This window comes from Patagioenas fasciata, chromosome 5 (genome assembly GCF_037038585.1).
Source record: "Patagioenas fasciata isolate bPatFas1 chromosome 5, bPatFas1.hap1, whole genome shotgun sequence".
Classification (NCBI taxonomy): Eukaryota; Metazoa; Chordata; class Aves; order Columbiformes; family Columbidae; genus Patagioenas; species Patagioenas fasciata.
This window is the reverse complement of record NC_092524.1, coordinates 27,388,497-27,410,962: the sequence shown is the minus strand read 5'-3', so window position 1 is coordinate 27,410,962 and position 22,466 is coordinate 27,388,497. Positions and strand designations below refer to the sequence as shown.

Here is a 22,466-nt window from a genome sequence, read left to right as displayed (position 1 = left end):
GTTCATTTTTTTCCTGATCCAGAGGCATCGACTCTATTCCAAAACAGAAAGATAAAGAAACTCCCAGTAGAACTGGGTATTTTTTCCAGAGGCTTATAAGGAATATTTTGCTTCTTGTTTGCCAGTTCCACTCTGGACCAGATATATAGTGACCCAGCATTGTAATAATCTTCTGGTCCACTAGGTACTCCTTGTGAAGTATTTGGGAAACAGTTGTACATGTCACAGGAAACACATCAAAAGATGGAATTTATTCTCTTCCTCAAGTTGGGCAGTTTGAGAAATAACACAAAAATAAATGAGTCAGGGAAAGTTAATCACTCTATCACCTCCAGAGAAAACTGAGACGGATGTGTAGCCCTTCAGGTCTATTCATGTAGGTTCTTCTGTTCTGCTCACCAGCCCACTGCCTGACACCGGTGTAGTAAGCAGTGTGACTAATACCAAGCATATGTTGTTTGCTCTCTCAGCCTCTCCAGAGGAAGTAGCATATATGCCAGTGTGTCTTGTTTGATAGGATTTTCTGCTGTCTTTTTAAATAGAACTGCTGCTCTGCATTGATGCTACAGAAAGCGGCCACAAAAGGTTCAGACCCTGCGCTTTGAGGGGAACCTGGTGAGATGTGTGACAGTGCTTAATTCTTGCATGTGTTTGTTCCTCAGCCTCTGAAGGATTGCCAAGTTTTGTCTGACTTACACAAGGGCTTTATTTTGACTGTAGTGCTATTGTATGTATAATGGTACCACGACAGGGATTCTCAGGCCAGCACCTTCTGGCAACCGATATCTTTGCCTTAAGACAGCAAAAATCAGCCTCTCGAGTAAATTAGCAAGGTAGCCCTCAGATATATTGCTAGAGAGTTGATCAAACATTTGGATGCACTTTCTGTGAGTTAGCTAGCAAGGCCCAGCCCCTTCTGCTGACGTCTTTCCTCTCTATCACACATCAGACTTTTCCCAGTGGAGCTGGAGAACAGGCTTCAATGAAAACTGCCTGTTTACAGCTATATGGAGATTGCAGGCACCACAACCACTATTTCCTCTACCTGACTTGGAGCAGAAACCCCATCATCAGGATAGAAAGGAAGCCTTGTTGCCTAGCAAAGGTGGGATGATTTATCTCTGTCTCTAGATTGGTCCCTTTTTCTTTGCTGCACAAGAGAATTGTTTTCAGACTTCCAAGGAGAATGAAACCAGGCTAGAAATCAGCGTGGATGTGTGAGAGCTGCTCTCCCAGGCAGAAGAGGGAGTCACAGGGTTTCTGTGCTTTTTGTTCCTGTGCAGCGCAGGACAATGGTTCTATCTGCCCCAGTTATAGCCCTGGGGGCTACCTTAGGGACTGCAACTAGCATCCTTGCCCTCTGCGGTCTCACCTGCTTCTGCAAATGCAAGCAACCTGGGAAAGGACTCTCAGAAAAGGACCAAGAGGAGGACACAGAAAATACTAAGCCCAGCGTGCTTCAGCCAGTCCAGCAAGTAAGACACAGTCTCTTAATTTACTCTGTGATTTTTCTTTAAATGAAGAGGGTGGGAATGCGACTTGCCTGTTAGGCTAATCAGCATGTGATTTATGCTGCCTATTTATCTGCTTACAGTGTTCAGGATGTAACAATATGTTAATGGGAGGAGGATTGCAGGAAAAAGAGAGACAGGAGCTGGGTGACCCACAGAATTACTGGAGCAGGAGACAGCTGCCACATTGCCAAAGAGAAAGCTGCTAGTTGCAAAAATAAGGGAGGAGGACTGGAAATGCTGCTTAGCTGTCAAGCTGGATCACAAGGGAAATAAATTCCTGAGGAGAGAAGACTGAACTTTACCAGGTGGCATGCAGCATTGTAAAGAGGAGGTGACTCCTGTTGGGATCTCCTATAACAGCTATTTCTCCAACTCTATTCAGATATCTTATGGTTCATATAGGATAGTTCCCTGTCAACAGCTGGTTTCTTGTGAAAACCATCCCTCCTCCTCCCTGCCCCTCTGAGGAGATTAATTATCTGTGAAGTTAAAATGAGTCATTGAAATGATAATAAAATGCAAGTGAGAATCTAGAGTGTGATGACCAGACAATCTCATCACACTGTGAATTGCTTTTTCACTTACTATAAGAGCAATGTGGAGTATGGATAATGTCAGGCATCCCTGTGAGGTCTGTCTTCCTTGCTAGAATAAAAAAAAAAAAACCAAACCTGATTTACTCCTGAGCTCATTACAAGAGAGAAAAAGGAGAACTATAGGACCCTTCTAATATACTTATTAATGGGAAGCCCTCCTTTAAAGGGAAATGTTTGACTTATTTCTTTGGTTGACTACAGTCTTTAGCATGAGCTGTAGCACTGTCCAGTCTCTGAAAGTATTACCTGTTGGTTGTTGCTCTTGATGTTTGTACGTGCCTACGTCCTTTTTGCTTTCATCTAGCCATTCAACCAAATGTTATGCCACAGCAGCCTGTTCCAAAGGCCAGTGATCCATTGTGTAAGTCTTTGTTTGTCTTTTAATGATCTGAGCTGCCTATTACTTTTGTATTATAAAGAGTGTAGCAGGAGTCCTAACTGAACTTCTCTGTAATGTTTACAGTTATATATTCAGTCTCTCTCTGGCTAACACTCTTAGGGTCGTAGTGGAAAAGAGCCCTTGCACCCTCATGCTCCTGTTGCAGTTTGTTCTCAGGAAAGATGACCAAATCTACCAATTGTATTGTGAGATCTGATGCAGATACACAGAATGACATTACCAGAGCTTCTGGTTGCTGGAGGATGGCTCCACTGATCATGGATGAACATCTACACTGAGTTTAGGTCTTCTCAAGAGATTGCTGCTAATTCTGAGTGTTCATCCTTGAGCACGGTGAATCCCTCCTAGTACCTGTTTGTATTTTGCTAGGATGATTTTCACCTGCTGTCCTGCTTGATAGCTTTGTCATGTCCTTTCCAAGCTCCTTTTTTTTTTTGTATTTTCTAACCCATAGAGAGGATTTGCCAACTCCTCTGAGTTTTACTGAGTTTTTCCAAGTTTACTGTTAAAATGAATGAGAAGTGTATAACTTTGACAGTCATGTCACTATGCATAACATTTTTTTCTAGCTGTTGTCCAGAACAACCCTACCCACAGATAACCTCACCATCAGCCCGTTTTTACAAGAAACTTTTTGTTGTTGTATTCTTAAAGCTCACAAACTTCCCAAATGTTTACCTGAACTCCATCCTTGGAATGGACTTTTTTTTTTTATACAGCCTTTAGTGAAATTTTGGAAAAGTGTTAATCCATCCTGGAGCTTTTCCTCCAGTGTGTCACCCTGCTTGCATGGCTGAAATAAGCACTAAGTGACCCTGAAGTCCAAATAAGCTTCCAGTACCCAGCTAGGTTACGGTCCTCACAATATTTCTACCTTCATCAAGCTTTGCTGTGACTTAATCTAGTATTTGACCAACAGGGGATCAAATTATTCAACCTGCCCTCAGTGTATCACTATTACCTGAACGATTGTACTCTTTTAGCATTGTAGACTTTCTCGTTAGAAGTATTATTTCTAATGTTACTGGGTTTGTTTGTTTTTTTTTTTTTTTTTGAAGAAATAGGGCCAAATTACAGCAGCTGAATGAACATTCTGTCAGAGAAAGTGCAAAATGTTCTTAGTTTGCATATTCCGTATGTTTAACAATTCTTTCCAATTAAAATAGTTTTCTTGCCAGGAACATGTTTTCTCCTATGCTGTCACTGATTCAGAATCAGTCTATATACCTTGAAGGAATTAATCCCAAATTGAGTTCTGAGCTTATGAAGTTTTATCATCTCTGTCTGTGTTTATAAATTGACCTGTTGGGACTTTTTTCTGATTACATTAGTACACTGTTTGTCCTAGCCAGTGCTTGGCATACTTTATTATTGAAGCCTGTCAGGGCCACTGATTCTGATAAACAGAGGTGACAAAAGAAAGACGAAGCAAGACTGCATTTTATTGACTTGGCATGTCTCCCATGACAGTGATGCTTGTATTTGCGATAGACAGAGGCTCCCCATGGACACGCCCTGCATACGTGAAGAGGAAGCGTTCAAACACAAAGATACATCTGCAGATCAATTAAAACCCACTGTATATCTGCAGAGTCTCAGAAAAGCATGCAGAATGAACGTTACTAAATGCATCCAGCAGTGGCAACAATCTGGTGCATTGTTTGAGTGACACTGAGCAGGGACCCAGAAGGATCAGTTGCAGCCTCCTTGCTACTTTCGTTTTTTTTTGCTTTCACATGTTTTATGCACAACTATCTGAAGTCTTCTGCTCATCTCTTTTAAGATACTGCTGCTGGTTTGCAAAGGGAACTTCTGTAGGGCACTGCTATGAACTAGATTAGCAGACAGCACTGGGGAACAGAGCTGGCAGCAAAAATAATAAACAGAGGCAGATGCAGTTGGAAGAGGGGGTGGGCTAGTCCCACTGTGCTTGCATATGTCTCTCATCTCTAATTCTGTAGAGCAGACAGACAAGAGGAATATTTAGACCCAGTGAAGCTCTATTTGCTGTGTGCTGATGGATTTCCTGACTAAATGTCTGGCTTTTAACAAGTGCAAGAAAAGATTCTACTAACAGCAACTCAGCTTTGTATGGTGTTTTTCTTCCCCAAGGATCCCAAAGTGCTTCATGTGCTAGCAGCACACAGCAATGCAGGCACACTGCCCTGGTGCGACAGTCAGTGATTGGAAGGATAACCGCCTTATACAGGAGAGAAGGAGCAGCAGAGACTGACCAGCATGGCAGGCACTGTATGCATGTCAGGAGTAACAAAACAGAACAAAAGCAACCTCGTTTTTCAAACTGTTGTGTAGTGACTCCTGACATACTTCACTTTGTCGGTCTGCGTTAATTTTAGAAGAATGGAAAACTGCATTTAAGGTTTGGATAAGTAACTTCATATTTCCTATATATTTTAGGACTGATGAGGCTCACGTCCCTAAAAGCGGGATCTCACTTACAGACCCGCACCGTATGTCTTACATAATATCTGAACTCAGCGAAATTCTAGGTGGGGATCTGCACACAGTGATGTCTTTCTTTCTCAACCCACTTCTCTTTCAAAGCCCCTAAATTTAGACAAGACAAAATGCTGTGTTATATAGTGGGCTTCTTAAACACTGATGCTGCCTTGGGAAGATGGAGTCGCTGACCTATTTAGTTCTTTACCACTGCCAAGTGCATGTAACCATAGTGCTATGATCTCTGTAAGCAGAGGATGACTAAAGAGCTCAAAGTCCAAGACTGCTCTCTTTCTTCAGCTCTCTTTCTGGAGGAATAGGTATGCTCCCTCAGGACACATGAACTGGAACCACAAAGTCCCAATGCAGACAAGTGCTTCAGGGCATCATCTACATTCATTATTAACAGGAAACAATGAGACTAATGAAAAACTTTAATTACAATTACAAACATTTTCTGGCTCACCCTTGATCTGAACTTAACACAGAATAGGTTGGCAGGCAGAGAGGCTGGAGAGAATCCCACTGCACAATAATCAACCAGAATGGCAGTTTTACTTCTGCTTTTTGTCTTTCATGTTCTGGAAACATTAATAAAATCTGTTGCAAGGGTTGGGGTCATTTACTAGTCAGCTTTTGTTCTTTCTTATTGATGAATCCAAATATAAATGAATGAAGAATTATTTCAGTTGTAAACAGACAGGATTCTTTCTTGGGACATAAGGAAAAGAGGAGTGTTGTATTCCACTAAAATATTTTTCATTGTTTTGGGAGAACAGTAATGCCTTTGTGACAAACTTTGCTTGGACTGCCTGAGCATTGTATAGTCTTTCAGGTTCTTCTGCTCATTCCATGTTAATGATTCAGCAGGGGATCAAATGTTAAGATCAAATGGGGAAATGTGTGTTTGAGGGTCAAGTGGAGCCAGGAGATAGTCCAAGAGGCTGAGATGACCAGTGAATCAACTGCTTTTGGTTTGCCATTGTAGGGCCCATTTGTTCAAGCAGTTCTCCATTGCCTTATTACATCATGGTCATACTAGCACAAAATGGCTGTATGAGCCACACCTTTTCTTTTCTAATGCTTACTACATACTCACATAAAATGTTATTAAATCTGTGGATAGCTATACCCTCTTGATCTTGGGTTTGACTTCAAACATCAGGGTAAAAAATACCATACCTCAATCACAGCAAAGTGAACTTCATGGTTGATTTCTATGCTAAGAGAAAACAGACTTAGAAAAGAAGGATTAACTGGTACAGGAACACAGGAATAATCAAACAACAAGGACATATCTTTTTTTCGTGGTAACCAAACATCTGTAGAGGCATAAATCTGAAAAGACATACACCAGGTAGAAGGGTGTCAGCTTTGACAAGAAAATCTCTGAACATGCAGGCAATGGTTTCTAAAATCCAAGAAACAATGATGGTAAGAATGATCGGAGGCACTGTATTTTCTCCCTTTGTCTCAGCTCATTTAACATTAAGAGAATCAGAAGAATTAGTCTAATTAGTGCAAAGTAACAAGTTTTTAATTTTCAGTTCAACGTTAAGAAAACTGCAGAGCCAGTCCAGCCTCGAGCACTCCTGAAGTTTCCCAACATTTATGGCCCCAAACCAGTAGTAACTTCACCTGAAATCGTTAACTACACACAATACTCCCTGAAGACAACAGAAGAACTAGATGCTGGAAAACATACTGGTTTGGATGAGAGCAGGATGAAGATACAAGTCAATGAAGAGCTGTTTGTTCTCCCTCAAAACGGTAGGAGCATTTGGTCTTCAAACCAACAACTGCTTTTCTACGTGTAGATCAGTAATACTTCTGAACATAATGTGGTTGTAGTTAGAGAAATAAATGTGAAAATGAATATATAGGATTCTTTTCACTGTCTTATAATTGGCATTATAAGTGAGTTCTGTCTTCAATGCATGTGTTTAACAGAAAGTAGTCATGGAGTTCATCGTGACATTTGGATAAAAAAGCTGTAGTTGTGTCTGGTTGATTATTTTTTTTTTTACCAAAACATCTTTTATTTTGAAGAATCCATCTCACTGGAAGCAGATATTCTGTAGAAAAACATATACTTAGTGTCGTTTTATTGAAAGCAGTTGACAGGCTATGGCTGAAATATCTGGCCAGAACTAGGCAGAGTATCTCCTCCAGGACAAATGCTATCTGTCGAGTAACTGTCCTTTTCAGGGACTTCGGCAGCAGGGGTTCAATCTTCTGCTTCATTTTCCCTACCGCTTTTTTTCCAACAGTTTGGTGAAATGGTCTTGGCTTGTTGTAATGTGCAGTGAAACCAAAGGCTGACACCTCAGACATTTTTGCCAAACACAGTTCTTGTTTTCCAGCCAGCCCAAAGGGTAACATGCCAAAGCCTGGAACATAAGATTCCTGGAGCCTGGGAGAAAATGCAACAATAATTATATACATCTGGCAGCATGTCTGAGTTGCTTCCATACTGATTTTTACCTTCACAGCTGCCTTTTAACTCTTCTGGTTACCACATTAATAAAACCTTCCTGAAGGCTTGCCAGACACATCATGCCATCTGTTATAATTTTTTTTCAGGGAACTCTTTCTAGTTTTTTTAAATTAGTTGAGATTATATTTTTTTTTCCTTTTGGGAGGACAATTGCTACATTCACCCTTCCACCCCGAGACTTGTGAGTATGGAAAAGAAAGTACCATGGGAAGCAGCTGGATTGGAGGAAGAGACTGTCTGCGCCACATCCTTACATGTCAGGGAGAAGATTATAGGGTGGAGAGGCTGAAGGATGGTGGCTGCATGTAGGCTAAAGCTTTATATAAGTGTGTTGATCTAAGAGCCTCTCTGTACTGCTAGTGGCACAAGCAAGTTTGCTTCCTGCTGTGACTGATTTCAAAGCTCAAGTGTTACTGAAAATAAAGCAAGAATTGTTGCATTCGCCTTTTGGTGTCACATTGAACTGGTCTGGATTGTGGCTGAGATTTTTAGGAGGAAATGTGCTGGTCCCACTACTGTTTTCTGTGTGAGTCAGAACCGACCTTGCAGATAACAGCTTCTGATGAGAAAAAGCTGTGGCTTCCCTGTTAGCCTTGCAGCTTGCTTTATTTCAGTAGGAAATAAGTGCTAAGCTTCAAAATCACATGTGGAGAAACTGCCTCACAGCTTCCCATGCTCATTATCTTCAACCTGGTCAAGCACTATGAAAGTAGACATCTTCTGCATGACAAAGATGGTATTGTTAAAATTTAAAAGAGATCTGCACCAATGCAGAGTTGCATGGCAGTTCACAGGCAGATTAAAGTTCTCATTCCAAGGAACACAGGATTTAATTCACCAACGCAAGTTAAAAATTATATGAAACAAAATTACAGGTAATGAGTGTAGTTTAGCAACCTAGGCCTAGGCATAAAGTGAAAGAGCAAATGCGTGAACCATCTTAGAGTACAAAGAAGTAGAGAGCAGAAGGCTTGTCCAAGTGCTGTAGAAAGAGCTGAAAGTGAGAAGACAGAGCAAAAAGGATATATGTTGATGGAGGAAGAAGGAACACAAATTATATTCCTGCATACAAGGTGCAGGAATAGTAAGACATTTAGAAAAGTCAAGTCAAGGCAGGGTGGATTTGTTCTCCTTGGAAGGTGAAGACTTGCTTGCTAAAGGGGTTATTTCAGTTCCAGGTGTGGTAAAGGACGTGTGTGTCACGGAGCACTTGAACCCCGAGAGGGCAGCGAGCTGTAACCAGGCCCCTGAGCTGCACTACTCCCTTGCATATGATCGACAAAAAGCTGAGCTGCGTGTGACCCTTCTGGAAGGTAAGGGGCAGAGGTCTTCCACTGTTGGTTCTCCATCTGGAGGGTACAAGGCATCCGCTAATTTTATAGAGAGGTCCCCTCCTGCCTTTAAAATCAACATGCGACCCCAGGACCACTGGATGTTTAATTGGTTCTGGGCTTGCAGAATAGAAATACCTGGCAATGTCGCAGTTTAAAGTAACCGTGCAAAGCATGGCTTGGGAACAATTGTTTGCACAGCTCAAAAGCTGAAGCCAGAAACCAGGATGGGCTCCTCCAGTCTCAAACATGGTGCAAAGCAACCTCTTTCTTTTTTTTTTTTTTTTTTTCCTTTGGGAGCAGGGCCATCTCCCTTCTCTCTATAACTTTCATTCTTCAACTTGACCCACTCCCTACTGTCTCTGCCTCAAGTCAAGGGCTGAGCTGAGATAGCAGACACTGAGGAAGGTCCGTGCGGCTGCACCTGGCCAGGCAGCCAGGCTCTGCGTCACTCTCTGAAGTGGGAACTGGCAACTGTAACAGCTTCTCTGCTCAGGGCTGGAGCACCATCAGTTCCCCTGGGAAAGTAAAATAAGCTGACTGAATAATTCATGCACAGTGCAGATCTCTGTGGAAGCCTAATCAAATCACACCCTCTGAAGTGAGAATTGAAGGGGTGCTAAATGGTAGCTGCTGCTGTGGGCTGCCTGCCAGCAGCAAGCCACAGTTCCCCTCCAGGGTGAACACCCGTGACTGTGGGATGCTACCCTGGCTGTACTGCACACATTCTCCTCCATGGGTGCCCAACTACCACCCAGGCAGGATCCAGCTCTGCTCTGCAGCTCTGCTCCCCCAAGAAACCAGGAGACTCCTGTGAACCATGGGACCTGGAAGCTCAGGAGCAGCTGTCCTTGGAGTGGCTGCAGCAAGGACTTCAGTTTTGCCCACAAAGCCGTTCTGTTTCATGACTCCTCAGAGGAAGGCATGCTCCTCTTCCTGTGGAGATGGCAGCACAATTCTGATGATGCAACTGGAGTATGAAATGTGATTCACACTCTAGACTTTTCAACATAAAAGGGATATAAAATCAGGGGTGAATGTCTCTTGACACAGATCTTTTGGGCTGTGGGATGGCTCCTGGAGGAGTCATTTACCAGAGGCTGGACAAGCAGCATGTAAAACCCGTATCCCACGCTGGCTTGCAGGGGTGGATGTGTGTCAGTAGGGAGGTCTCGCCCATCTCTTATGTCTGTGACTGGCCATCCTGCTTTTAAAGCCTTTGTAAGAAGCTAAAAGAAGGTAAGAATGTAAAAGTAAATGAGAGCTGCCCATCCCTGTGGCATGCAGTGTCTCATCTCATTGCTGCTCTTTATCTTCCAACACAGCATGTTGCCTTAAACTCAGCTGCTGGGCTCCCAAACACTAACAGGTCCTTCTGCAGTGGCAGAAAGACAAGGATAATGTGCAGCATGAGGAAAATACCAGAGTATGGGCTTATGGGTTAATCTGCTCCATGCAAGCAGGAACAGGGGTCAATATCTATGCAGCTGGTTTTTTTTTTATGACTCTCATGAAATAAGCAATTAAGCCACAAATATTTCAAGGCTGTGTTTTATGAAAGGTCCTTACAATCAATCTTTCTTTTCCAGCTATGCATGGCAGAATGAGTGGGGACCAAGATGCTGGCTGCCATTGCTACGTACTGGGCACACTGGTGAGCAAGTCTGGTATTGCTGAGGCCCAGACAGAGCTGAAGAAGAAGATGCTTCACACCCTCTGGGAGGAGGTCCTGAGATTCCCATTAACAGAAGAGGAGATGCCAGAGGGGACACTGACTCTCACACTGAGAAACTGCGACAAGTTCTCCAGACACAGCATTGTGGGGGAACTCAAACTGGGCCTTGCTAACATGGAGGAGTCCTTTGGGGTGGCCCAGTGGGAAAGGCTAAAGACCCCAGAGAAGGTATGGACTGAGTTTGTGTCTGTAGTACAGAAACTGTAATGATTAATTGTTCAGACAAGAGAAGCCCTTTTCCAAGACAGCTGCATGTCAGTGGATGGCTTTATTTGTTTGGACCCAGGTTTAGAGGGGTGATGTGTGACTGCAGAGGTCACTCTGCTCTTTGTTGGTATGTAGCTAATCATTTCAGAAAGCAATCAAAGGCCCATCAGCGCAGCCCTTCCATCTATAGCTCCTGGCAGTTGAGACCTGTCAAAACCCCCTCTCCTCCTTGCTCAATTACACGACAATCAGACACTGATATCTGTAATTCAAAGCCTATGTCTAGAATAAGTTACTGAGGTTCTGTGAGTTAGCGATGCGATGCAGGACAGTAGTGGCAAGAGCTGAAAAAACAGAGCGTGCCTACAGAGCAGGACAGAGGGACTCTGCAGAGCTGGCTGTGGGTAGGGCATACAGCGGCACCTCAGTGAGCTTTAAGCTAGGAGTGAAATACATTGTTGGGAATGAAATGTTTGACCGAAGACCACTTACCCTTACTGGGATCGATACAGCAGTGCTATTCATTCTTGGAGATGTCAAAATATGACTAATTTCACTGTTTTGGTTTATTTAAACATCAAAACATCCCTTTCCTTCCTTACCCGCCCCTTCCTGTCTGCACAGGCAGGGAAAATAGAAGGAAGGATCCCAACAGTATTCGGTGCAGGTACAGGGGATGCTTCATATGTACTAAATTGTTGCACATTTCTTCAGGAGTGTTTTCCCTGCCATGAACTAGATTATTCTTCTAGCAGTAGCAATACACTGAACAACATGGCAGTAGGGCACTGCCATTGTTGCTACTACATCGCTACAAACAGGTACCTATTGTATTCTGGTATGGTAGAGGGTGAGTAATGCAAAACAACAACAGCGTTGTCACTAAGCATGCTGAAATAAATGATTGCGTGTCACTGTCAGGGGTGAGGGCTCTCCACTGAGTTGGTCAAACACAGAGTACAGAGTTAGCATTTCTAATTTCCAATAATGCTAATTTATCTGATCGCCGTTTGAATGCTAATTGGGCTGGCCACTCTAAAAAACCTCTGGCAGAGAGAAAGGCAGCAGAAATAAACGGGTGATCTGAATTAGTTTAATAAACTTCAAGCACAAAGCTAAATATTTGTCTAATAGCTGTAAATTGAACTGAGTTCCCAGTTCACTGCTGCAAAAAAAATATGTCCAAAAGTAATTATTCCAAGATAATGATTTAAATTCCTAAACTGAGATAGATGGAGGCCCCACATCCTCCTAATCTACTGTAGTATCTGCTTTGTAAGTGGTAATCAAGGACCAGCCTGTTCACAGCAATGGTCAGTTATCACCCAGTACACCTGATGCAGTCCTGACACACTGGGTACTCTGCCTTTGTCCAGTTTCACAACTGTGCATATAAGCAGGGCAGCATTCATTTCTTCTGCATGCTGACAGCACAAGGTTAACACTAACAGTACTGCGGAACAGTGCCCCAGTTTGAGCTGAGGATGTGCAGTGAAAACTGAATTTGCGTCATCTGGGACCTGAGAGAGCCAACCGTTACACAGATAGCTTATATACAGATCCTGAATCATTCATAGAGAAGCAGAGCGGGAGAGAGTGAGGAAGAGCTGATCAAAAGAAAAAAAAAAAAAAAAAAAGAGGAGCTATTTTTGACAGCATCCATCCAGGAACAAAGTTACTGGGCTTTGTTTAAAGTCTGGCGTTTCCTTGAAAAGCTACAAGTGGCAGAAATGTCATTCCTGTCTTCCCAGTAAGTCTCCCACACATAAGGGAAGGAGCTCAGAGAGCAGCTTACAGCTAACTAGATAATGTAATTAGTATTCAGGAATTCATGAAGTCCTGTGAGCAATGCAGAGTGTAGATATTGCAGACTGATATCCTTATCTTGTCTTCCTTCCCTCCAACTGCTTTGCTAATGACAGTGATAATAGCGGCTCCTTGCACAGCACCTTCCCGTTTGTGATTTCACAGTGCCCTGCACAAGTAATTCATTGATGACTCCCTGATGCTTTTTATCCTTATCTGGCAGAAAGGAAGACTAAAGCTCTGGTCGTTATTTGAATTTGCAAGGTTGCAGCACAAAGTGCAGGTTAGGGATTTAATAGGAAAAAGAAAACAAACAAACAAACAAAAACCCCAACAAAGACCCAAACAAAACCCAGAAGGAGGGGCAAGGAAAAGTACCTCTGGCTTGGTCTCTTCATGCAAAACTCCAGCAGACACCAACCGTTGTAGGTTTTGGGTTCGTGTGAATACTGCCTGGTCAAAAACTTGATCAGAATATTAGGGGCTAGAAGGCCATAAACACAAGATATGACATGTGTGCACAATGTGTGCGTGTGTGTATTCCCGTTTACAGAGCCTTGCCACCCCAATCTCCACTTTATCTATTCATGCCTGGAGCTACAGGAACCAAATGCTAGCCAAGAGCTAAGGAGTGGGACCTGGTGAACTGTAGAATGGATAAATAAAAGCAGCTTATGACTTGCCTGAACTGTGCTTTAGTATTGAGGCAGTATGTGTACTTGTCCCTCCATGTACACACACTTATTATTTCATAGTGGACTTACAGTCATTTGGATTTGCCTCTGTTTTTACGTGTGGGAATTTTTAACATCCACTTAGATTTAGGATAGGATTTATGTAAGACAAATGCATACTAGCCCTTTGTTGCTACCTGAGTGCATGAAAAAAATATTTACTTGGGTTGCTTTGGGATTGAATTTCAGGCTTCCTTGCTAATGGCCTCCCACCTGATTTGTGCACGACAAATAAGTCATTCAAACCAGACAGCGATGACAGCCATGTTTTCTGGAGACTCAATCAGCTCATGCGGAGCACACAGGGGCCTGTCCTTGCCTGTTGCAAGTAACCGGGTGAAAACTTAATTTGAAATATTTATGGCTCGCTTAGAAGCAAGAGTGCAGAGCACAGAAATGGCCTGGAGAAGGGCTGTCTGTCCTAAAGCGCGTAGATCATGCTAAGGAGTCCAAAGGGAGTCTATTGAATTGACATTGGCTTTTGGGGACTCTTCTGGGTCATTAACCTCGCACTAAACCAGATTTCTGTCACAACCACCTACTCACTGAGAGAATAACTGCTCCCCTTTTGGTACTTGGTGCAGGCTGGCAGCTCTGCACACACCAGTGGGGACTTTCTCTCCTTACCACCCACTCCCAGGAGGAAATGGCCACTGCTTTCCCAGGGGAGAGCTCCTGTCCCTCTGCTTTCCAGGTGCTTGTCCATGGCAAGAGGGAAGGAAGAGGAGAAAGGTCAGGAGGCTAAGAGTCCCATCACTAATGGGAAGGAAGGGAAAAGAAAGGAAAGGAAAGGAAAGGAGAAAGGAAAGGAAAGGAAAGGAAAGGAAAGGAAAGGAAAGGAAAGGAAAGGAAAGGAAAGGAAAGGAAAGGAAAGGAAAGGAAAGGAAAGGAAAGGAAAGGAAAGGAAAGGAAAGGAAAGGAGAAAAGAAAAGGTGTGGCCTGCTGAAGTGAGAGCCTGATGGTTCAGAGCATTTGTCCCAGAGGAAACCCCACAGGGGTGGCAGGGAGAGCTGCTCGCAGGCCTGAGGGAAGACAGGCTAGGAAGGAAGAGAAAATGCCAGGCGTGGGGCCATGACTAGCTACCTATGGGACCTGTTGAGCACTGGAACAGGCTCCCCAGGGAGGTGTCACAGTCCCAACCCTGACAGTATTCAAGAAGAGACTGGACAACGCTCTCAGACACATGGAGTGAACTGTGGGGTTGTCATATGCAGGGACAGGAGTTGGACTCCATGATCCTTGTGGGTCCCTTCCAACTCAGGACATTCTGTAAAGTGCTGTGCCAAGTTCATGGACGATTTCAGGCTGACTGGGTTTTTCCCATACCAACTAAGTGTGTCAGAGAAGGTTCAACTTCAGCTCCAGGGTCTGTCTGTGTGGCACAGACCTGGGAATCACCTACTCTTTCCCAGGGAGCCCTACACTCCTGCCAGGCAGCGTGGACTGGGATCCACATCTGATAAGAGCCTCCTTACAGAGCACCTGAAATGCAGAGTGAATTATGAAAAGCAGGAATGGAAGCAGGGGATATAAAAAATAACCTCTCAGTAAAGGGATATCTGACTACTTGCATGTAGTTCGGCCTCAAATCCTCTTCTTCTGACTAAATATTACACTGAAAGGAGATGCTGGGAAGCAGTTACTCTCCAGAGAGAAAAGCAAGCAGTAACTGACATGATCAAGGACTCATGAGTGGGGGAGTCCTCTCGGACATCTTTGCCAGGTTCATTCTCATTCAGTGTAACTGGAAATATCTCCTGTACAAAGACAGTGACACAGCTTGGTTGGTTCACAACTGTCCACTCATCACCTCATACTGTTTAGTTTTCCTAATGTTACAGCCAAGATTGTATAAAAAAATTAACCCTTCTTGTGTGTCAATTTCCAGGAGCCATCTACAGGCCATGGAGAGGTTCTGCTCTCTATCAGCTACCTGCCAGCAGCTAACCGCCTGCTGGTGGTGATTATTAAGGCTAAAAATCTCCATTCCAAGCAGCTGAAAGATCTACTTGGCAATGGTAAGTAGAATAGCAAGAAAACAGAGGTTCTTGTTTCTGCTATTATGTAAATCTAGAAATAAAGTGGGAAGGGTGGTCTTTGGCAGAAAAAAAAAAAAAATAGATGTTTGGCTTAGAAAGCCAAAGAGATTTGAATAATTTCTAAAAAGTGAAAACCAACCCCCCAGGATCAATGTTTCTTATGTTCTGATGGCACCAGTTAAAATTCTCTTGCACATATTTTGTTACATGCTCATTAATATGGTGTCTCTCTCAACTTCCTACACAGATGTTTCTGTCAAGGTGACACTGAGGCATCAGTCCTTGAAGCTGAAGAAGAAGCAGACCAAACGTGCAAAACACAAGATCAACCCTGTGTGGAATGAGATGATCATGTTTGAGGTGCCTCATGAGCTCCTGCGTGCTTCCAGTGTGGAGCTGGAAATGCTGAGCCAGGATGGTGCTGGGCAGAGCCACGTGCTCGGCAAGTGCAGCCTGGGCTTGCACGTCACGGGCACAGAGAGGAACCACTGGGAAGAAATGCTGAGGAACCCCAGGAGACAGATAGCCATGTGGCACCAGCTCCACATGTAGGCTCATCATGATTACTGCTAACCAGATTTCCACCAGGCCTCTGAGCCTGAAGGAATAAGCTGCATTTCACCTTCCATCTTCCTCTCCACAAAGCTGCTTGGCACAGCATTCTTCTTACACCACATTCTCTGATTTTCCTGCTTCATCCTAGCCAGAGAAACTGTCTGGAAAACGTGTTTAAAGGACAATCACCCACCTCAAGTGGTTCTCAGGAACAAGGGATTTGGTTGTCTGGGTGATTTGAATTGGTTTTATTAGCCTGCCCAGTGTAATTTCTGAGGTCCCTGTTTCTGTGGAGAAGCAGAGGGGAGCAAAGGTATCATGGAAATGTAAGCCACTCCTTGACATCTAGTGCTGTCATCCAAGTCCCTTGATGAGTGCTGGCTCCATAATCACAAACATGTGGCAGATGTTTTACCAGTCACTGTTTCTCATAATACTTCACAAGGCTGTGAAAAATGGAGATCACAAAACTGTCACTGCATCAGTATGAGAGAGTGAAGCCAGCATGCAGTAGATGGATACATAGAGAAAGATATAGAACTAAGAGAACAGAGAAAGAGAGAGTGAGACAGTCAACACTATCATCCTGTGTAGCCTTTGAAGCAAACACTGCCAACAAGAAATCAAATACCTTCCTTCACTTTTATTTCCTGGAATGTTTGATACCTTGTATTCAAGATTCATGAAAATGTGTTTCAGGATCCTTTAGCAGAATACCTATATCTTTCTGCAGTGTCACCCAGGAAGACCCTGAACATGGATAAAAGTTATTGGTGATGTTATTTCCAAAAACCTGGAGCAAATCTTTCTGCTACCTGCCATCTTTTCTGTTTGGGTTTTTCTGAGCTAGAAAATTTCAAATACTTCAATTATATTCCAGGCAACATCTAAGACTAGACAAAAGAAGTGGGATCATTTCATACCTTAGCAGCTGATCGATGGTTTTGGTTTGACAGTTAACTATTGCACTCAAATCCTCATACCAGCATTAGTCAAAGACTACCCTTTAGAACTGCCATGCATTTCATCACTTCCAGACAGAAGGAATTCACTGACCAGACAGACTCTCCAGGGCTTGTTTTTTGTGTGCGCTTTCAAGACTCGACATGGCTTAAATGTTACTGTTTACTGCCCCTTTTTTTTTTTTTGTCTAGATGGATTGAAAGTCTGGCATTGGCAGTGTTGATTTTATGACCCCCATATGCACACTGCCTGTCCTACTGCTTTATTTCAAGTAGTAGACACAGTGTTAAAGGACTTGCATGGGGATAAGACATCACAAAATCTAAAACCAGAAACATATATTTTGTAACACTGAAAAACTCAGAGTTCATTTCTGCAGGGTCAGATTGATACTTGTTTAAATCAGAATATGAAGCTAGGCTTTATCTAGCATCCATCCTATTTTGATGACTTAGTCAAACAAGTCTAATAGACTGTCAAATGAAGGCTGCCATACCGATGGCACAGGAAAACTACCAGAAACAGTATCTGGAAACTGGCTGATGCGCCAGGCACAGAGAGCTCTGAACAGGGGAATGAATTTCAGCTGGAAGCCCATCACTAGCGGTGACTGGGGCTGTAGTGGGACCGATGCTGATTAACATCTTCATAAGTGACATGGACAATGGGACAGAGATGCCCTCAGCAAGTTTGTCGATGACACAAAACTAGTTGATACATCATGCGGTTATGCGGCCATTCAGATGCATGTGGAAAAATGGGCTGACCTGAACCTTCTGAAGTTCAACAAGAAGTGCAAAGTCCTGCATCTGGGGAGGAACAAGCCCATGCACCATTGCAGGGCTGAGGGCTGCCCATCTGGCACATGGCTTTCCAGAAAAGGACCAGAGTGCCCTGGTGGACACCAAGTTGAACATGAGCCAGAAATGTGCTCTTGCAGCAATGAATGCCAACAGTGTCTTGGGCTGCCTCAGGAAAAGCATTGCCAGCAGGTGAAGGGGGGGTGATCCTTCCTCTCTACTCAGCACCAGTGAGGGCACATCTGGCATGCCGTGTCTAGTTCTGGGCTCCGCAGTGCAGGAAAGATATGGACTTACTGGAGAGAGTGCAGCAAATGGCCATAAAAATGGTTAAGGGACTGGAGCATCTTCTGTAAGATGACAGGCTGAAAGAGCTGGGACCGTTCAGCCTGGTCGAGAGAAGGGTCAGGGTGGAACTTATCAGTATGTATAAACACCTGATCTGGGAGAAAAGAAGATGGAGCCAGACTCTTCTCACTGGTGTCCAGTGACAGGACAAGAGGCAAGGGCACAAACAGCAATACTGGAAATTCCATATGAGCACATTAAAAAAAAAAGGGAAAAAAAAGCTTTTTTACTGTGAGGATGGTCAAAAACTAGAACCGATTGCCAAGAGAGGTTGTTGAGAGTCCCCCTCCTTGGAGCCACTCAAAATCTGATGGGATATAGAGCTGAACAACCTGCTGTAGTTTACCCCACTTCGAGCAGGGGTGGGTTTGGACAAGATGAACTCAAGAGGTCTTTTCCATCCTCAGCTATGCTGTGATTCTGTGAAGAGACTGACAAGGCTGATGTACACTGAAAACTCTGCTATCTTGACACTGCTATTCCCTTTATAGGTGGTATAGCCAGGAGTTACAAGATCACTTTGAATAGAGTGATAAAACCAGCTTTGACCACACAAGCAAACAAACAGAAAAACAAAGTATGTCAATGAATCTTATACCCAATGTTTTAATCTCTGATATTGCTTCAACTGGCTAGAGGGGATTTAAACAAAAAGAAATTTTACCTCCTGTTTTGCTCCATGGGTTTTTGTTTATTAACAAAAAGCTGTAGGATACTGTGAATTAAATTGACACAGGGTTTTAGTTGATAGTGAATTCTTAATAGCTGCTGTGTTCATGATCTACCTGTAGATATTCCTATAGATTTGGAATCATTATTTCCATTTAAGTGCAAAATTCATTGTGATATTTGCCTAATACATATAGGTTCCTGGCAGTGCTATGATTCCTTTTTCTTTTTTTCAGAATAACTATAAGAAGGATAACTTCATGGTATGATGCTACTTGGCTGGCACCGGAAAGCCTGAGGGGCCAAATATTTGCCTTGCTGCCAAGAGATTTCTCTAGTTCTGCCTCCTGCTTATTTTAATGAGCCTTTTATAACATCTTGGTGACTGATTGTAAACAGCACTATCTGCCTCTGCCCCTGGTGATTTTGGCACACCCTGTAATTAGATAGCAATCCTATAGCATCTAAAGGAATAGCCTCTCGCAATCTGATTTTGCTGTGACAAAATAATGTCCTGGTTTACAGCAGAAAAATACCTGTATACACACTACTTAACCACAAATCTGTCTTACGTGTGAAGTGGTGCCATTAGTGTTAAAGAGGATATTGTTCCCTCCTTTGCTGCAATGGGATTTAAATGGGGAAGAGAGGAAGAAGGAAAATGCATGCATCTTTCCCGGCTGGATCATTTTTTGTGTCTGGCATTTCAGCCTGGAAAGACTGTCTCTCGCATTCAGTGCAGCCCGAACAAAGGCTGCCAGGTGGTTATTTAACGAGGCAGCCATTTGCTGAGCAGGGGCTGAAAGCAGGCGCAGTTAAGGGTGCTGTCTGTCCTGAACAGGAGGAATGCTGCGTACGTGTGGTACCGGAGGGGCTGGGACGCTCAGACTGGGCCCTTTTGAACTCTCTGAATAGGGTCTGTTTGTCATCGCATTCCAGCTCTGCCCTTATCCCTCTGAACCTCCTGTATTGCCTGTTTAGCAATGCCTGTGTGCCCCTCAGCCCCAGCACCCCAAGGACTGGAGGTGCTACACTGGCCCAAGGAGACAAGCTGCAGGGGGTTGTTGTGGGAGATGACAACATCATCAATACAAACGCAGAGTATCTGGAAATGCTCAGTGCCATGAAATCAAACAGCTTCAGCAACACAAGCTGTTAAAGTATTGCTTAAGTACAATAAGGCCTGAGAACCCAGACAGGCAGCTCCATGCTTTGCAGCTCCTGAAGCTGTAAATACAGGAGCAGTAGCAAGCAACACTAACACATCTTAAATTAAAGGGTGCTGCTTATGAATTGCATCGTAAGAAGCAAAAAAAGCCTAGTTATGGCAATTAATGTTCTTTAGGTATGTGTGTGACCACAAATAGCCATTAGAATCCCCAGTGGCTATTCAGTGGTTGCACTGATTATTATGTCTGCTATAACCCATTAATGTGAAGCTGGAAGCTAAGAGACTGTAGAGAGGCCAGAGAAAACAAAACAAAACAACAAACAAACAAAAACCACAAAGGAACAAAACGACAACAAAAGCACAAAAAAACGGGGGGTGGTGGCAGTCTACCTGGTCAGGATGAACAATCCTTTTCACAAAGGGCCAGAGAGCTGTGAGTTTAAGGACAAGGATTCACTGTTTCTCATCCAGTGACAAAAGCCAAACATGACTACTGTAGATCAGAATGAGAAATGCAGCTCTTATATTGCATCCAGCATTGCCTGGGAGAGGTGCTTTCCTGCTGTGGCCTCTGTTCAGAAGACGGGATTGAGAGGCCAGAGGAAATAATTTGTGACTTCATTAAGGAGTTACCTGCTTAAAAAATAGATCGTAGCCATATGTTGCTTTGCTTTGACCTGCCCTCAGAGCTAGATCTTCCCAAATAAATGATCTAGTTTGATTTTCAGCATTTTGTGCTGCAGTAGAAGAGATTAAAAAAAGAACAAAACACAGATCATCGATAGTCACTGAAGCAGCTCTGGGATGTTTTAGACTCATTACTACCCTTTGTCCCCTTCTCCATTTATAACAGGCAAGTGGTTGCAGCTGGTGTCCTGTAAGGGTAACACTTTTTCAGTGCACAGTTTTCCCCTTGCTTTTTGTCCCAAATATCCTCCATTGAATGGTGACAGGAACCATGTTTGCTTTGCAAAGAGGTAATACATCAGAAAAGAATGGAAAGTCCCCTTCAACGGGTCTGGGAAAATTTTCAGGCTCGACTAGTCTCCCAGGCATTATTGTGCTTTCAACACCTTGAACAGAAGTACTTCGCATTCTGCTGGCATCTGTCATCGGTATTATCTGGCAGTAGTGTCCAAAGACACCTATTTTTTTTTTTTTTCCAGAATGGAAGACATCGTATTTTGGGTTCTACAAATACAGCCCAAGGTTTGCAAAATTTTCCTGATGTCTAAGATAAGCTGAGCATGATGACATTTAGTGAGCTATGGGAGATAACGTGGCTTGGACCACACTTCCTGCACTCTTTTGAAGGTCTGATTGAACTGAAGGGCAGAGCTTTGGGGGTTTACTTATATGTTTCAGAATTTAACTAAGTATCAAAATATATTTGGTTCATTTACTGGAAGATTAGCATGATGAGTAAATACTAATACTTGACACTTTATATTGTTTTTTCTGTTGGTAATAATCAAATCGCACAAGAATAGTAGCAAAGTGAAATAGTGCTTTGTGGCCTTCCAGCATGAGAAGGCTTTTCTGCTTACTTGGTCCTTCAGTGTTCCGGTGTGTTTATTGTACAGAGCAAGATAGTGTTTGTCAAGACTCTATATTGTTTGCACAGTCCAAAGCACAAAGACAGAGCATGAGGCTCAGCCATTTTGTCTATTGTTACAGCACAATATGTAAATCACCGCAAGTAAATAATTCCAAACTATATCAACAGTGTGTCTACATTGCTTACTCTAGGCCATAAGTCCCCTCCGCTTGCAGCTTCTGTCAGGGGTATAAAGTGCTGGGGTGAGTCAACAGAACATCCTCTGAAGGGTGTTGTCAAGGGATGGGAGTACAATGAGAAGGGGAGCAGTCAGCAATGGAGTCCTATCCTGGCCAAGCACAGGCTCTTTACTGTCTATTTTCAGCAAGGTGGCAGCTCAATAAAGCTGTAAAGGCTTTCTTCCAGCTGCCAGGAGGTTAGGGAATAGGATCTGGGAATCAGGTTTCTCCCAGACACTGGCTCCATCCCTGAAACAAAACTAAGTAGTGAATTCGGATTCAGAATTTCTGCTGATCTGAGTACTTTCAAGGTGATGCTGATGATATTCTGTAAACTGTGCATCTGTAAGAAGGAATACCTACTTAGCTGACCTAATACTGTCACTGGAATTAGCTGGGTCCTAACAAGACACAGAGATCAAAAACTGCACATGAAAGTAAGAGAAACCAGATTTTGAGGGGCAGGAGTGGGAAGTATTTACCACACTGACAGTTTGGGCACACTTGCTTACCCATCACAAGGATAAACAACAAAGTGAGTCTGCCAGGGCCACAGGCTGCTGCTGGCTTTGCAAAGAGAGTTGCCGCCAGCCTGTCAGCTGCACAGCCACGCTGATGCTACTGAAGCATTCACCATAGAAGCGGGGGGAAAGATGTACTTTTGCCGCATAGGGAGTCGAACATGGATGGTGCATTTGCCAGGGACAATCCTTCCCTCCCAGAGTCACTCAGTGATTCCCAGCCCAGTGCATTGAAAAGCAGCAATAGCTGCCACAGAATAATTCTTCTCTTAACCCTGCTATTCATTGTCACTTTGGGTTTATTAGGAGCTTTTTTCCTCCGAGGCATTTAAAAATTCAAATGG

At 43.4% G+C, this 22,466-nt stretch overlaps 1 protein-coding gene across 2 annotated transcripts; it reads left to right on the top strand.

Moving 5' to 3' along the window:
• The first annotated feature begins 945 nt into the window (after positions 1-945).
• On the top strand, positions 946-21,544 carry SYT13 (synaptotagmin 13). Of its 2 annotated transcripts, none has more exons than XM_065839401.2 (6): positions 946-1,475; positions 6,518-6,740; positions 8,646-8,780; positions 10,388-10,701; positions 15,169-15,298; positions 15,567-21,544. In XM_065839401.2, the coding sequence occupies exons 1-6, from the start codon at positions 1,293-1,295 to the stop codon at positions 15,869-15,871; spliced, it is 1,290 nt and encodes a 429-aa protein (XP_065695473.1). In that variant the 5' UTR covers positions 946-1,292; the 3' UTR covers positions 15,872-21,544. The 2 variants fall into 2 exon arrangements, with proteins under 2 accessions (XP_065695473.1, XP_065695472.1); XM_065839400.2 differs by having other exon boundaries at positions 8,640-8,780.
• The last annotated feature ends 922 nt before the right edge of the window (positions 21,545-22,466 follow it).

What these genes read in the sequence shown, in the direction of transcription:
- SYT13 (XM_065839400.2), top strand. Translation starts at nt 1,293, where the DNA reads ATGGTTCTATCTGCCCCAGTTATAGCCCTGGGGGCTACCTTAGGGACT. An exon ending in GCGTGTGACCCTTCTGGAAG is followed by an intron (nt 8,781 to 10,387) that starts GTAAGGGGCAGA and finishes TTTCTTTTCCAG; the next exon opens with CTATGCATGGCAGAATGAGT. An exon ending in GAAAGATCTACTTGGCAATG is followed by an intron (nt 15,299 to 15,566) that starts GTAAGTAGAATA and finishes CTTCCTACACAG; the next exon opens with ATGTTTCTGTCAAGGTGACA.